General features: G+C 43.2%; 1 protein-coding gene across 4 annotated transcripts in view; it reads left to right on the top strand.

Annotated features, from left to right (window-relative positions):
• The window catches only part of Txndc11 (thioredoxin domain containing 11), a 75,129-nt gene that overhangs the window by 54,456 nt on the left and 6,199 nt on the right, over positions 1 to 14,474 (top strand). For all 4 annotated transcript variants that reach the window (XM_038329016.1, XM_038329013.1, XM_038329015.1 and 1 more), the window contains 4 exons: positions 4,163 to 4,955; positions 8,236 to 8,378; positions 8,763 to 8,872; positions 14,308 to 14,388. In XM_038329016.1, the coding sequence (XP_038184944.1) occupies positions 4,163 to 4,955; positions 8,236 to 8,378; positions 8,763 to 8,872; positions 14,308 to 14,388 (1,127 nt within the window). The remainder of the gene's footprint in view (positions 1 to 4,162; positions 4,956 to 8,235; positions 8,379 to 8,762; positions 8,873 to 14,307; positions 14,389 to 14,474) is intronic.

Raw genomic sequence — 14,474 nt, 5'->3', positions numbered from 1 at the left:
CAAAAAAAAACAATCAGCAGAGAGCCTGGGATTGCTAAATTGGATTTACTAGGGTTTTATTTTTTTTCTTTCTCTCAAGCATCCATTGAGAATCTGACAGCCAGCCAGTCTAGCAGAGACCATGCCAGACAGACAGTGCCTGTCCCTGGGCCCCTCAGCACTGCTCTGAAGGCTGGAGCAGAACTTTTCACCAATCAGACTCACTGTGCTGTTCTTCAGCATTTGATTCAAGTTGTTATCCCCAGTTGGAGTCTTCTCACTGATGCCACAGTCTGGCTTTAAAGGAGGGAAGGAGAGAACAATGAAGTTCTGTTCCTTCTTCTGAACTGGTCTTACAGCTTCATTTCTTTGGAAAATGTGGGCTGCCTGAATGTTTTATGATCCAAGAGTCTCTTTTCCATACCCAGACCTCTGCTATTTAGATTAAGGTCTTTGCAGGAAAGACAAGGTTTCAGTCTTGTTGGTAGCTGTGGCTTTTTACTTCTGGGACATTGTCTTCCTTGACTTGGGCATGCAGAGTGGCTGGTAGTTGGCAAGGGTCCAGACCTTTGCTCCAGAGAGTTGAGGTTGAGTTTGGCCCCAGAGGGAGGCCTTGCTTTCAGCCTTTTGTCCTCACATGAGCATCTCCCCATATCTTCTGTTTCTAGCATCTACCAACAGGCCTTTTAAAATGAGTCATCTAGGCTCCTAGGGTGCTCTGTAGCAGGTGGGGTTTGTTACTCTACATCCACATATAGATTGAATGACCCATCATAATACTGTGTATTCTTGAGACAAGCAATGTCTGCCCAGGACTTCCCTCCATGTGTCAGGTCAGTCTGTCCAGTGTTCATTGAGTCCTGGGAGCTCGTGGGGAAAGAAGTGTGTGGCAACTGTAGGCATCTGGTCTTAGAAGCTGGCCTGATTGGGAACTAAGACCTGCTCATTACTCAGAGGACAGTTGGACCCTAGCCAGAATGCCGTCAGGAAGTAGCAGAAGAGGAAAATGATGTTCCAGAGAGCAGGAGTCCAGCAGAAGAGGGGAGGAGAGGCTTGGCAGGAAGAGTGTCACACTTGGGTAAGGAGAGCTGTCAGCTCAATAGAGAGTTCAGGGCAGCTTTGTTTTTCATTGTGGGCCTAGATCTGGGCAGAAAATGGAAAGAACTTACACTTTTGAGGGCATAGTAGGCAAGGACCCTTGTGACAGCTGTGGGCTTCATGTAGGTCAGAAGTGGTCAAGTAGTGGCTATACCAACCTAGGAATGGGCAACTGTTCTACATATACACCAACCACCAGCATGTATACCCCATATCTCCAATCTTCAGGCAAGCTTTGTTTATTAAAATGCAAATGAAATGCCACTACATTTTTGTCTAAAATAAAGAGAAGGCTATAACTAATATAAGAAAAACTATATACAATAAGTATAATAACTATATACAATATATACAGGCAATAAATACATCAACAATGTCTAGTCCATTTGCATTTGACAAATTCAGAGAAAATACTCCATTTCTATCTTATTTTGGTGATTCCAAAATCTAGTACCTAATTTACTTTCTATCATAACTCGCTTTCTGTATTAGTAAACAAGGGAAACTATAACCGTTACTGTCTAGTCTTCAACACTCTCAGAGACCCAAAAGGAAATAATAAATTAACTGAGTAAGCAGGAAGTGCCAGCATGCGACTTCCAAAAAATGTGAGAAATTACAGAAATAGCTGGCTACCTGGACAGTCACGCAAAGTTCCTCTGCAATATTAGGGCATCCATTTTTGGCCCACAGGCCTAGCATATCCAACAGACTTTTTCGTGAAACAGGATATTTTGTGTCCAGCTTGTCTAATTAGGACAGCATATTGTCAACAGTCAAGGCAGGGACATTTTCTTGCCCAGTGGCTTACTTTTGCCACAAAGAAAGTAAACTCCATATGGAGTATAATATTGCCCCACAGAAATGTATGTACAGTATGTTTTAGCAAAATTAGTCTCAATATACAAAATTTGTATGCAGTATACTAAAGTCCAATCCAGTGTAAAACATTTAAAACTAGTAGTTGCTTTTTAAAAGTAGATTCAATGATCTACCTTTTTTATCTTATATCTATATCCTCCCCCTTTTTCAGAGTAGATTCAATAATCTACCTTTTATCCTATCTATATTCCCCCTTTTTTCTTACATAACAAGATCATATCTATATTCTCCTTTTATGAACCTTGAATCTAATTTCCTCTGTTTAGCTTTTTTCCTGACCATTATCCCTAACAACTTATAGCCAACACACTAAACAAAGACAAATATCCATAATCCATATTTTGGAAATGTGGGCATAGTTTTCTAGGCTACTTCCTGTTGACTAGGGGGTGCTTGACAATCTCATGGGTACCCCCACAAAATTTAGGATTGTGGTCAAATCCTGACTGTAGTATTCTGTGATGCTGGATCATCTCAGACAGCAATCTTGAAACTGCTGGATGTCCAACTCAGATGAAACTGCAACAGAGGTGTGCTAAAATGCTGGATCATCTGGGCTATCTGCTCCTATCAGAGATTTTCAGGGGGTCTTCCTTGATCAAACCTTATTTTCTTAACCAAGAATGAATCCACAACCTCTCATTTCCTGTGGAAACAAGAGCAAAACCTCTTCTCCAAAATAGCATATATTTTGACATAAATTTTGAAGTCAAGGCATTTTCAAAATGTATAGGTTGTATTAATCCAGCAACATTTATAATCAAATGTCTTAGGAGCTGTTGCTCCCTCAGCAGTTAAACAATTCAAAGACAGCACAATAATGTGCAGTATCCAGGCTCTGTGTATTTTCCATCTTTATGTGGAAGCTAAGCCAGGTGGATGGGAGCTGGGAGTGCTAGATTTTTCTCCCAAACTCAGGTTCATAAATACTTACACACTTCTTTGAAAGATTTTTATGTAGCACAGGCTAGCTTCATTAAGTAGCTGAAGATGACCTTAAACTTGAGAGTAAGGTGGTTACTCTCTTCAAGAAAAGATATTGTGCACATTTCTCTGAAATGCCAATTGTTCACCTGTGCCCAAACTTGGTCCTATCGGTGAGGCCCTAAAACCTGTAAAGAAAAGAGATGTTGTAGCAGAAGTTTTTGAGGAACTAGAAGTGCAGAAGCTAGTTCAGAGTGGGGTTGCCTTTTCCTGAGCAGCCTCCCTTTTTGAGGGTCTTAGGAACAGCTGGAGGAAAAGTCAGGGTCCTGGGCCAGGCATCAAAAAGGTGCAGCATTATAAGAGGGCCTGGTCTAGTCTAAACTGGTGTGGCACGAACCTGGAAAGGCAAACCAAACCAACAGTAAAGGCAAATGTATTTGTCCTACAGGTAATAGAAAGCCTCCAAATATTACCTAGCCAAGGAGTATTCATTATGCTTAGGGTCATACTCAAGAAAGAAACGTCAGCATGGAAAGTTCAGTTGTTAGGAAGAGGAGGGTGGTGACCTGAGGAGACTGAGCAGAAATAGAGAATGAGCTGTTCTCTAGCCTGATGATGCTGAGACCCAGCCACAATGGTGAGGGAGGGGAAGAGGTACTCTAGAAAGGGAAGATGGGTATGGATAGTTGGGAGTGGGCTGGATTGGTGATCTCCTGGAAGGCATGAATATATGCTGTAAATTTACTTAAATCTGTACATGTGTTTGGGAAGTTTTCAGACTTACTAAAGATGGAGAAAAATGGCAGCACAGGGGAGTATTAAAGGTGTGAAGAAAGTACACTCACTTGGAAGGCAAGAGGGTTCAAGTCTGTTCTGATTCTTTTAATGGTCTGGACACATACCTGAGCTGAACAGTTTTATGGGCTGGACTTCATTTATCTGTGGTGGGCAGACATTTCCAGAACCTTCTAACTCAGAGTAATGGCTTCATGCTTGCAGAGAGGGGTCATGTTGTAAGACATAGACCTGTGGCGCACACCTTTAATTCCAGCACTTAGGAGGCAGGGGCTGGCACATCTCTGTGAGTTCAAGGCCAGCCTGGTCTACAGAATGAGTTCTAGGGTAGCTAGAGCAAAAGAGTTTTGGTGTGACCACTTCTCCTTTGAGGCAGCCTATTTCTGGGCTCCTGCCTGTGACTCAGGGATGCCATTCAGGTAGCACAGCTGCCTTCTCTACATCCATAATCCTTGTCTCTTACCAGCTCTGCCCTGTTTTTCAGATCACCGAAGTGGCCTTGGAGTACAATAACTGTCATGGGGACCAGGTGGTGGAGCGCCTTCTTCAGCACCTTCGGCGGGTGGAGGCACCTGTGTTCCAGTCCCTGGCACCAGAGTTGCCAGCCCCAATGCCTGATGTTCAGCTGATGGCAGCATCTCCTTGCTGTAACACAGTGGTGCTGCCCCAGGGTCCAGCCTTCTCCAGAACCCACAATGTCTGTGAGCTGTGTGTCAACCAGACAGTAGGTGGTACCAAGCCGAGCTCAGTGAGTGTGCCACAGTGCAGCTTCTTTGAGATGGCAGCCGCTCTGGATTCTTTCTACCTCAAGGAGCAGACTTTTTATCACGTGGTGTCGGGCAGCATAGAATGCAGCAATTTTTTAATCTCTTACAGTCCTTTCAGCTACTACACTGCATGTTGCAGGACCATATCCCGGGGCATGGCAAGCTTCACTGGCTCTGAACAGGATGTCTTTACAGCCCCGGCCATTGCATTCTCTTCCCTAGAGAAGAGCTGTGAGGCCACTGCCCCGAGCTCCATTCCTCACATTGAGGAGAACAGGTACCACTTTCCTGAAGTGGGCCTCACTAGCACAACCTTCACAGGCCTGAGCTGCAGAACCAACAAGACCCTGAACATCTACCTTTTGGATTCCAATTTATTTTGGTTATATGCAGAAAGACTGGGTGCCCCAAGCTCTGCTCCCGTGAAGGAGTTTGCAACAATTGTTGATGTGAAAGAAGAGTCGCACTATATCTTGGATCCCAATCAAGCCCTCATGAAGTTCACTCTAGGTACTGTAGGTGGTTTGTCTCCCTGAGCATGATAAGCTTTGCTTAGCCTAAGAGCTATAACTTACACTAATGGTCTCATTATTCCTGATCATGGGGTGATGCTAGCTTCATTGCTCATTCGAAGTCTTCAGACAACTGACCATAAGTTGTCTTTATCTGTTGGTTAGTTTGAAAAGAAGCCAGTTTGTCTAGTAAAAAGAGTAGAAGCTTCTATCTGCCAAATTTTGGTTGAGTTTGTCAGCTAACCCATGGGGGCTAAGGGACCAAGACTGGCAACTTCTGTCACATATCCAAGGCTGAACAACATTAATCCCAGGAACCTGGCTCCCATGCCAGACAGAGTGGCGAGAGCCTTTCTAGTGGGACGTGCAGGGGCTGGTGAACATGGCCATTAATAGCACCAGCAATGAGAATGAACTGAAGCAGAAAGGAGTGAGCTTAGACTTTGTTGCTTATCTTGCTTCACAGGGTTGAATGTAGAAATGTCAGGGCCAGTGGGCCCCATTTGTTCTACTGAAGTTTTACTGCATGTTGGGGAAGCCTGCCTTGACCCACCCCCCAGTCCCTACATTGCAACGCACAAGTGTTGAGAGCAGGTTGCAAACCAGTGAAATCCACTTGGGATGACCTAAGGCTTTATTGTGGGAAAGTTCCCCAGAGCTGGCTCCTGGGCCTTGGCAGCAACAGCAGCAAATGGACTCATGCTGTCCTCTTCCCAGGACTCTGCTGAATGAAGGCCCTGACATACAACACAGGAAAGTAAGAATTCAAAAGTCTTGTTAGTTCAGCATCACTGGAAGTACAGGGAGAGCCAATGTCAAATGGAGAGAAGAGGAATTTAATAGCGAAAGAAACTTGATTTCTAAGTTGAGAGAATATAAAAGCAGGATGAGAACAGCTCCCTAGGTACTAGTTCTTCTGGCTCTCCTTTCATCAGTCCAGGCGAATCCTTCACATTAGCCACCTTCGTGAAAGGACTCACGTAACGTATTATAATGATTACAAGAGCTCCTCAATGCTCAAAGTAAACCTGTGATCAGTCACTTTTTAGAGTCCAGTTACTCCTAACTTATGATATGTTGGTGTAGTAAATTGAACAGCTGTGTAGTTTGTTTTGACATTTATGTATTTTTATTTTATGTACATGGGTGTTTTGCTACATGGTATGTCTGTATACCAACACATGTGTAGTATCTGCAGAGGCCATAAGAGGACATCAGATTCGTGAGCCACCATGTAGGTGCTAGGAATCAAACCTAGGTCACTGGAAGAGCAGTCAGTGCTCTTAACTGCTGAGCTATTTCTCTATCTCCCCAAGCCATGTAGCTTAAAATTTTATTTATTTTTTTTTTATGTGTATGGTATTTTGCCTGCATGCATGCCTGGTACCTAAAGAGGCTAGAAAGAGGGCATTGGATCTCCTGGAAATGGAATTGTAGGCAAATTGTGAGCTACTAGGTAGATGCTGAAAATTGGACCTCTGGAGGAGCAGCTGCTGCTTTTAACCAATAGGCTGTCTTTCCACACCCCTCAACCATGTTTTTGTTACTGTTATTTATTTGGCTTTTTTTTTCCTTCTTTGAGATAGGGTCTCTATATATAGTCCTGGCTATCCTAGAATTCACTATGTAGACCATGCTGGCTTCAAACTCAGAAAGATCTACCTGCCTCTGCCTCTCAACCATGGAATTAAAGGTGTGCGCCACTACCCCCAAGTGAGCATACAAGTTTTAAAGTAAATGGTGATTGGGTTCTCTGGATTCTGTGAGTATAAGTTTTAAAGTAAATGGTGATTGGGTTCTCTGGATTCTGTGAGTAATACTCAGCTCAGACACATTATTTTAATTTACAGGTTTCTTGAAAGAAGCCCTGTTCAGGTTTCATTTTATCTTCTGTATCAACTATTTATCTTTTATTTTCTATATTCTGTATCAGCTGTTTATCTTCTGTGTCAGCTAGTCTCTGTTGGGCCAGCTATTCTATACTTGGTAGCAGTTTTTATTTATTTATTTATTTATTTATTTATTTATTTATTTATTTATTATGTATACAATATTCTGTCTGTGTGTATGCCTGCAGGCCAGAAGAGGGCACCAGACCCCATTACAGATGGTTGTGAGTCACCATGTGGTTGCTGGGAATTGAACTCAGGACCTTTGGAAGAGCAGGCAATGCTCTTAACCTCTGAGCCATCTCTCCAGCCCCCTTGGTAGCAGTTTTGAGAATCTTTGTAAAATAAACAAATTACTTAGGGGGTTAACTCCTAAGTCAACTGTCCCTAGAGTGGCTTCAGAATTTAAGCCTCATTCAGATTGGGCAATCTTGGTTTCACAGTCCAAAACTATAGCCAACTAAGTGTTCAGCTGTGATAAGAGCATGTCTTTAATATTCACATGATACTCTTCACTTCCTCCTGCTTCTGCAGAACGAGTCATTGTTAAGACCTCCCATTGGAGGGAACTGGAAGAGATAAGCAAAGATCAGACTAGTGTTGTTGCTTCAGTGAGGCAGAAGATTCTGAGATGGTTCCATTGGTGGGAAGAGTGATATTGTTGGGTTAAGTTAGGGCTTTTATTACTTGGTTTATTTCTGTATTTTTCCGTCATGTATATTTGTATATTTTTGTTAACTTTTAAAAAAAGGAAACTTGAAGAACTTCAATAAAGAAAACAAAAGGCTCCTTGGTCTCACGTTAATGATCATTAAGAACCTTCACATTGTAATGCCACTGTATTTGTAGTGATGCTTATGAGCTACTATAGTGTTCAAGGCTGCTTTTCTTGCAAAAGGTACAACGTGTGGCTGTGTGCATCCTCATGTTGTGTATGTATGGCATTCTCTTTGGAAAAGAGCAGGATGGAATCCACAGTTGTACCGAGCATCTCACCTACATGGTGTTTTGTTAAAGGACTGTCCTCTGAATTAACACTACCAAAGTCAAGCAGAATGGTAACCTGGTCACCTTTCTGCCAGGGTTTGCTTAGTTGAGGTGATAAAAAACATGAGCACAGAGCTGGGTGTGGTGGTGCAAGCCTTTGAACCTATTACTCAAGAGGTAGAGGCAGGTGGATCTGAGTTCAAGGCCAGACTGGTCTACATAGCAAGTTCCAGGTGAGTTGGAGCTACAAAGTAAGACACTTTTGTCTCAAAACAAAAACCAAAAACCAAATAAAATAACAACAATAAAAAGAAGCATAGGAGAGCATTTCAGTTTTAAAGTAGGTGAGCTATTCTGCTTGTACCTAGAGCAAAGCTGATCTCATTTTCTCTTTATTTTTAGAGTCTTTTATTCAAAACTTCAGTGTTCTCTACAGTCCCTTGAAAAGGCATCTTACTGGGAGTGATTCTGCTCAGTTCCCATCTCAACATTTAATCACTGAAGTGACAACTGATACCTTCTGGGAAGTAACCCTTCGGAAACAGGTATGGGACTGGAGAGATGAGTTCATGGTAGAGCACTTTTGAGCATTACGAGGCTCTGATCACTATAAGAAACAGGTTTAGGGGCTTAAGGGTGGGCAAAAATCAAGCATCCTTTTAATTTCTACAGCTGTAGTCATAATTTCTACAGACTGTAGAAAACAGTCTATTTCTGATATGCACATTAGTCTAGTGGTGAAATATGAGCGGATTGCATGGTGCTCTTCTAACTGCATGGATTGTAATGAAAACACATAATTAGAACTAAAGATGAAAAAAATCTCACCATAATTCTTGCAGTCAATGACTCAATGCCTTCAGGCCTCTGAGCACATCTGGAAATGAGGTCCAGGACCAGGTGTGACTAATTGTCTCCCCTTTCCACAGGATGTTCTGCTGCTCTATTACACACCGTGGTGTGGCTTTTGCCCATCTCTCAATCACATCTTCATCCAGCTAGCTCGGCTCCTGCCAGAAGACACATTTACCGTGGCTAGGTAAGGACACCATGGGTCTTTTCTGCCACCCAGCCCATGGGAGGTAGGCTTGAATCTGATGATAATGAAGATGTTTACTGCTGATTGGATTAATAGGAAAACAGGTACAGGTTTGTGTAACATGAAGGCTTGCTTGTTGGGCTTTCTGTCCTGCCCAGTTCCCACAGCCGGCAAGTCCCAAAGAAAATCACACAGAGGTCTCCATAAGATTATAAACTGATTGGCCCATTAGCTCAGGCTTCTTATTAGCTCTTGTAGCTTACATTAACCCATTCTTATCTATGTTAGCCACATGGCTCGGTACCTTTTTCAGCGGGGCAGGTCACATCCTGCTTCTTAGGTGGCCTGGGCAGGACTGGGAGGAATGGGCTTCCTCCTTCCCAGCATTCTCCTGTTCTCATTGCTCTGCCTCTACTTTCTGTCTGGTTGACCTGCCTATACTTCCTGCCTGGCCAATCAGCATTTATTTTAAACATGATTGACAGAATACAGACAATTCTCCCACACCAGGTTTGGCTGCTTGGAGGTCTTGGAAAGGGAATGCCCAGAATTGACACTCAGCCCTGGGTCTCAGAGCCTCTGCCCTTCTTTTTCTCTTCATCAACGAGATTAAGAGGAAAATTCTGTTAATAGCCCTGTGTCTAGTTTTGTGATTCTATGGCTACTTTATGTGGGCTTTTGTATAAACACATTTTGAATCCTGTGTTTTGAGACAGGCTCTCAGTCTATAGTTCAGGATGGTTTGAACTTGTTATGTCGCCCACGCTGGCCTTTAATTCCTAAAAGTCCTTCTGCCTTGGTCTGTCAAGAGCTAGGATTACAGTTGTAAGCTACCATATCTGCCTTCAAATACCAGTTTAATTACACATATTCCTTGACAGTTGCTTTGTTTTATTTTGAGACAGGGTCTACTATGTAGTCTAGGCTGACCTAGAACTCAGAACCACCTACCTCTGCACTGCAGATGTTGAAGATGATACCACCATACCCAGCTCCTTGACAGTTTTATGTGTGTATACACGATATCCTGGTTATACTCAGTGCCAATTTTTGTTTGCCTTTCCACCCCTGCTAAGCCTTTTACTTTTCTCTCCATCCTGATTTCATGTTATTTTTGTTTAGTAATCGAGTTTAACCAGAGTCACTCAGATGCTCATGGTGTGGAGCCACACACTAGAGCACAGAGGACACATCAGTGGCTACACTACTGAAGACCAATACTTCCCCTCCCCTAGCATCCATCAGTAGCCAGTGGATCCCCAGGAGGGGTAGACCCATGAGTCTTTTCCCTATTCATGACTAAATGTTGTGAGTTCATAATTGCAATGGCCATCCCTCCCCTCAGTCATCAGTTCTTAAAATCTTTCCGTCTCCCTGAGTTTCTCCACTCACAGATATTGGCTTCAGACAGAAGCTTCTCTGATAAAAGCTGAGAGCAGCATTTGCCTATGGGTATAAGCATAAATATTTAAAAAGCAGTCAGACACCATGTACATTTAGTAAAAATGTTCACTCTTTTGATGAGTTTTATAGTACCAGTAAAACTCCCATCCCTTCCTATCCCTCAAATTCAGTCAGAAAGTACTCATGCCACTGTTGTGCCTGTGGGCACATCTTGCATGGAGGTCAGCATTATAACATGCAAGGTCTACTACTACTGGGTGACATTATTGGTGACTTTTCTTTCTCAGCTGCCTGATATTATATTATGGTTAGAAGGGGAAGTCCTTCCATTTTCTTCCAGCTTGATTTCTCTGTCCTGTAGCCAGGATGCGTGGTGTCTGCAATTGAGGCTTACTTTTCTGGTCAGTAATAGCAATAGCTTGTGCTGTTTGGAGGACCTTTGGGACTTTCATGGCTAACAGATGGGGTGGTATACCCCCCGCTCTGTTTTTTCGAGACAGGGTTTCTCTGTAGTTTGGGAGCCTGTCCTGGAAACTAGCTAGCTCTTGTAGACCAGGCTGGTCAGGGAGGCTGCCCCTGCCTCCCGAGTGCTGGGATTAAAGGCGTGCGCCACCACTGCCCGGCGGTATACCTAATTTTTTTTTTAAAATCAGGGTCTCTCAGTGAACCTGGAACTCAACAGTTGGCTAGCTTGGCTGACCACTGGATCCTGGAATCTTTCTATGTTTGTCTACAAGTGTGCACCACCATACATGACTTTCTGTGTGTTTTGGTGATCCAACTCAGGTTCTTATGCTTATATAATAAGCGCTTTACCAAGCCGTCAAATCCAGTTTATAAGATCAGGAAGTGAGCAGTTTAGCTTCAAGGTGTATCTTCTCCGTCCTTGCCACTAAATGTGAATCACCAAGATATGGGAAAAAATAGCTGAAGATTACAATCTTTCTGAGGAAAAGATAACAAAAGAGGAACAAATTCTGGCCTAGAGAGTTGGCTCAGTGGGTAAGAGCACCGACTGCTCTTCCAGGTGACCTGGGTTCAATTCCCAGCAATGACATGGCAGCTCACAACTGTCTATAACTGAGCACCCATGGAAAAACTTCAATGCATATAAAAAATAAAAAAGATGAAGCCGGGCGGTGGTGGCGCACGCCTTTAATCCCAGCACTCGGGAGGCAGAGGCAGGCGGATCTCTGTGAGTTCGAGGCCAGCCTGGTCTACAAGAGCTAGGTCCAGGACAGGCTCTAAAAAAGCTGCAGAGAAACCCTGTCTCGAAAACCAAAAAAAAAAAAAAAAAAAAAAAAAAAAGAAAAAAGATGAACATATTCCACTACAAGCATATACAGTGAAAACAACATACTTGATTCTCCACCCCCCCTCTCTTTTGTTAGCAGTATTGAACCTGGGACCTTATGCATGCAAAACAAGTGCACTACTCCTGAGCTACAATCCCTAGTCCTAATTTAAAAAATGCTTTAAAAGGTAGTCATAAGCACATGTATGTTTATATTTCACCTGCTGCCTGCTATGTATTTTCAGTAATGATCAGAGCCAAATTTGAGAGGTGACTATGCTGAGATTGTTACATACATAGAGGCTTAAACCTCAGAACACCAAGTGAAGCTGCTGTATCTGTCCATCGTTTTCTTTTAATTAATCTGAGGCACAGATAGGCAACTTGCCCAGAATTATGGAACATGTAAATTAGAGATCAGTATTCAGAATCAGGAGTTCATACTCTAGATATGCCACATTTAAAATGGGTTAGGGCTGTAGCTCAGGTGATAGAGTGCTGTCTGATATATACAAAGCCCTGATTCAGTCCACAGCACTGCATAAACCAGGTGAACTAGGTGCTGGCTCATGCTGGTAATTCCAGCACTCAGGAGGTGGAGGCAGAAGGATCAGAAGTTCAAGGTCATTTCAGCTGCAGAGTGAATTAGAGACCAGCCTAGACTACAAGGCATCCTGTCTTAGAATAGTAAAGGAATTTTTTAAATAATTAAAAATTTAGCCAGGTGGTGGTAGCGCACATCTTTAGTCCCAACACTTAGGAAGCAGGGACAGGTGGATCTCTGTGAGTTTGAGGCCAGCCTGGTCTACAGAGAGTTCCAGGACAGCCAGGTGCTACACAAAGAAACCCTGTCTGGAAACACACACAACACACACACACAGCACTTAAGGACAGGTAAACTCTAGTGTAGACAAAGAATACAGCATAAACAAACAACTGGAAAATTATAACCTGAGAAGCGCAAATTAAAACACCAATAACAGTTGTTATTAACAGTGTCATAACAGTTACTAAATTTATAAATGCTTCCAAGTGACAGAATCTTGAATTGATAAAGTTATTATACTCAGACATAGCTAATGGAATGGACATTTGCAAGAAGTTACAAAAAACAGTTGTACTTTTCTGACTCAGTTAATTTCACTTTGGGACTTAGGAAAATAGGGATTGCAGAGATGTGTGGGCCAGTTCTTCCAGCAACAGGACAGTGTGTTCAGTAGAGTTGGCATAGTGGACAGCAGTAGAGTAGGAGCTGTGTATAAGCCACACGTGAGAGGATCCCAGGAAGGAAGCCTCCAGTGGCCCAGTGTAGCTCCCATGAGTTTACAGTCTTTTCACTTCACAGTTGACTCTTCATTGAAGTACACATTAGGAGAGAAAAAGCATTCAGTTATAAAATATGGTGGCCAGTACCCTTAGCTGAAAGGGGCACTAGTGTTTGACAGGCTTTCACAGGCTGAGGTGGATGTGACATTTTGTTAAAAGATGTGGGGGGAAATTCATGTGGTTGTGCCAGTTTTGGAGTTTTCTCTGTATATTTGAGACAGGGTCTCCTGTTTCCCAGGCTGGCCTCCAGCTGCCTGCAGCCCAGGATGACCTTGTGACCCTCTTGCTTCTGTCTTGAGTGCTGTGACTGTAGGTGTGCACCATCATTCCAGGTTTAAGAAGGGCTTTGCTATAAATTATGCTGAGTGAGCACTCTACCAGCACAGCTACATTCCTTGCCCATATGCCAGTTTAAGCAAATACACAACACTATACTGCCTGATCATCTCACACCATTTATGCTTTTTTCCCCCTAAGATAGGGTTTTTCTGTGTAGCTTTGGTGCCTGTCCTGGAACTCACTCTTGTAGACCAGGCTGGCCTCGAACTCACACAGATAGATCCTCCTGCCTCTGCCTCCCGAGTGCTGGGATTAAAGGCGTGCGCCACCACCGCCCAGTCCAGTCCCATTTATACTTTTTGAAAACCCCCACAAAATTAATAGGTCCAGATATTATCATCTTCCATAACATTGGTCATGAATATCCCTCACTTAAAGGATGCCATCAGCCAGATGTATGGCTCAGCACATGTGGATCCTCAGCACCTGCAAGGTCAGTCTCTGCCGCTGGAGGGCCATTCCCCAGGGCAGTTGTCGATTACACCAACAGTAACTGACCAAAGGGTGGGTGATTTAGTAGATGCCATTTTTTATATTCATAAATCAATCTGCTGACCTTGGTGGTGGTACACTGCCAGTAATCTCAGCACTAGGGATGATGAGGCAAGATGGCTGCTGAGAGTTTGATGCCATCCTGGGCTAAACAGTAAGAACTAAACTAGCTGAAGCAGCATGGCCCCGTGATGGGGGAAATACAAACTTAAAAAGGGGGAAGAATTGGCACTCTGTTAAGAAAGTTTACAGACTATAAAGTGTAATCTTCAAAGAGACCTGTTGTGTGTGCTGTGCTCAATAGCTTTCTTTTTCTAGAACTAATACACCAATTAAAATGCTTGCCAGATCCTGTTGGCAGATGGAGTGCTGCTTCACTGAGGCAGCTTGGGAGATTTATGTTTAATTTCAGGTTCTTGTATAACCCAGGGTGGACAGTTGACACATGTTCTTAAAGTGTATGTGCCTGACTTACACCTGTAGTAAGGGGTTTGGTCTACCCTGAGGCATAGAAATACTCCAGAGTCTTCAGATTTGGCCAATCACTGCTTACTTAAGTCATTTCCTTTGCCTCTGCCAGGATCGATGTGTCTCAGAATGATCTTCCTTGGGAATTCATGGTTGACCGCCTTCCTACTGTTTTGTTTTTTCCCTGCAATAGGTAAGGCTGAATTTTTTTTCAGTATTGGGCAGGTGGGATTTTCTTGTTGAGGTCTAAAAATGAAATGTGCTTCTGTTGTAAATCCT

Source organism: Arvicola amphibius, chromosome 4 (genome assembly GCF_903992535.2).
Source record: "Arvicola amphibius chromosome 4, mArvAmp1.2, whole genome shotgun sequence".
NCBI lineage: Eukaryota > Metazoa > Chordata > Mammalia > Rodentia > Cricetidae > Arvicola > Arvicola amphibius.
This window is presented reverse-complemented; position numbering and strand designations above follow the sequence as displayed.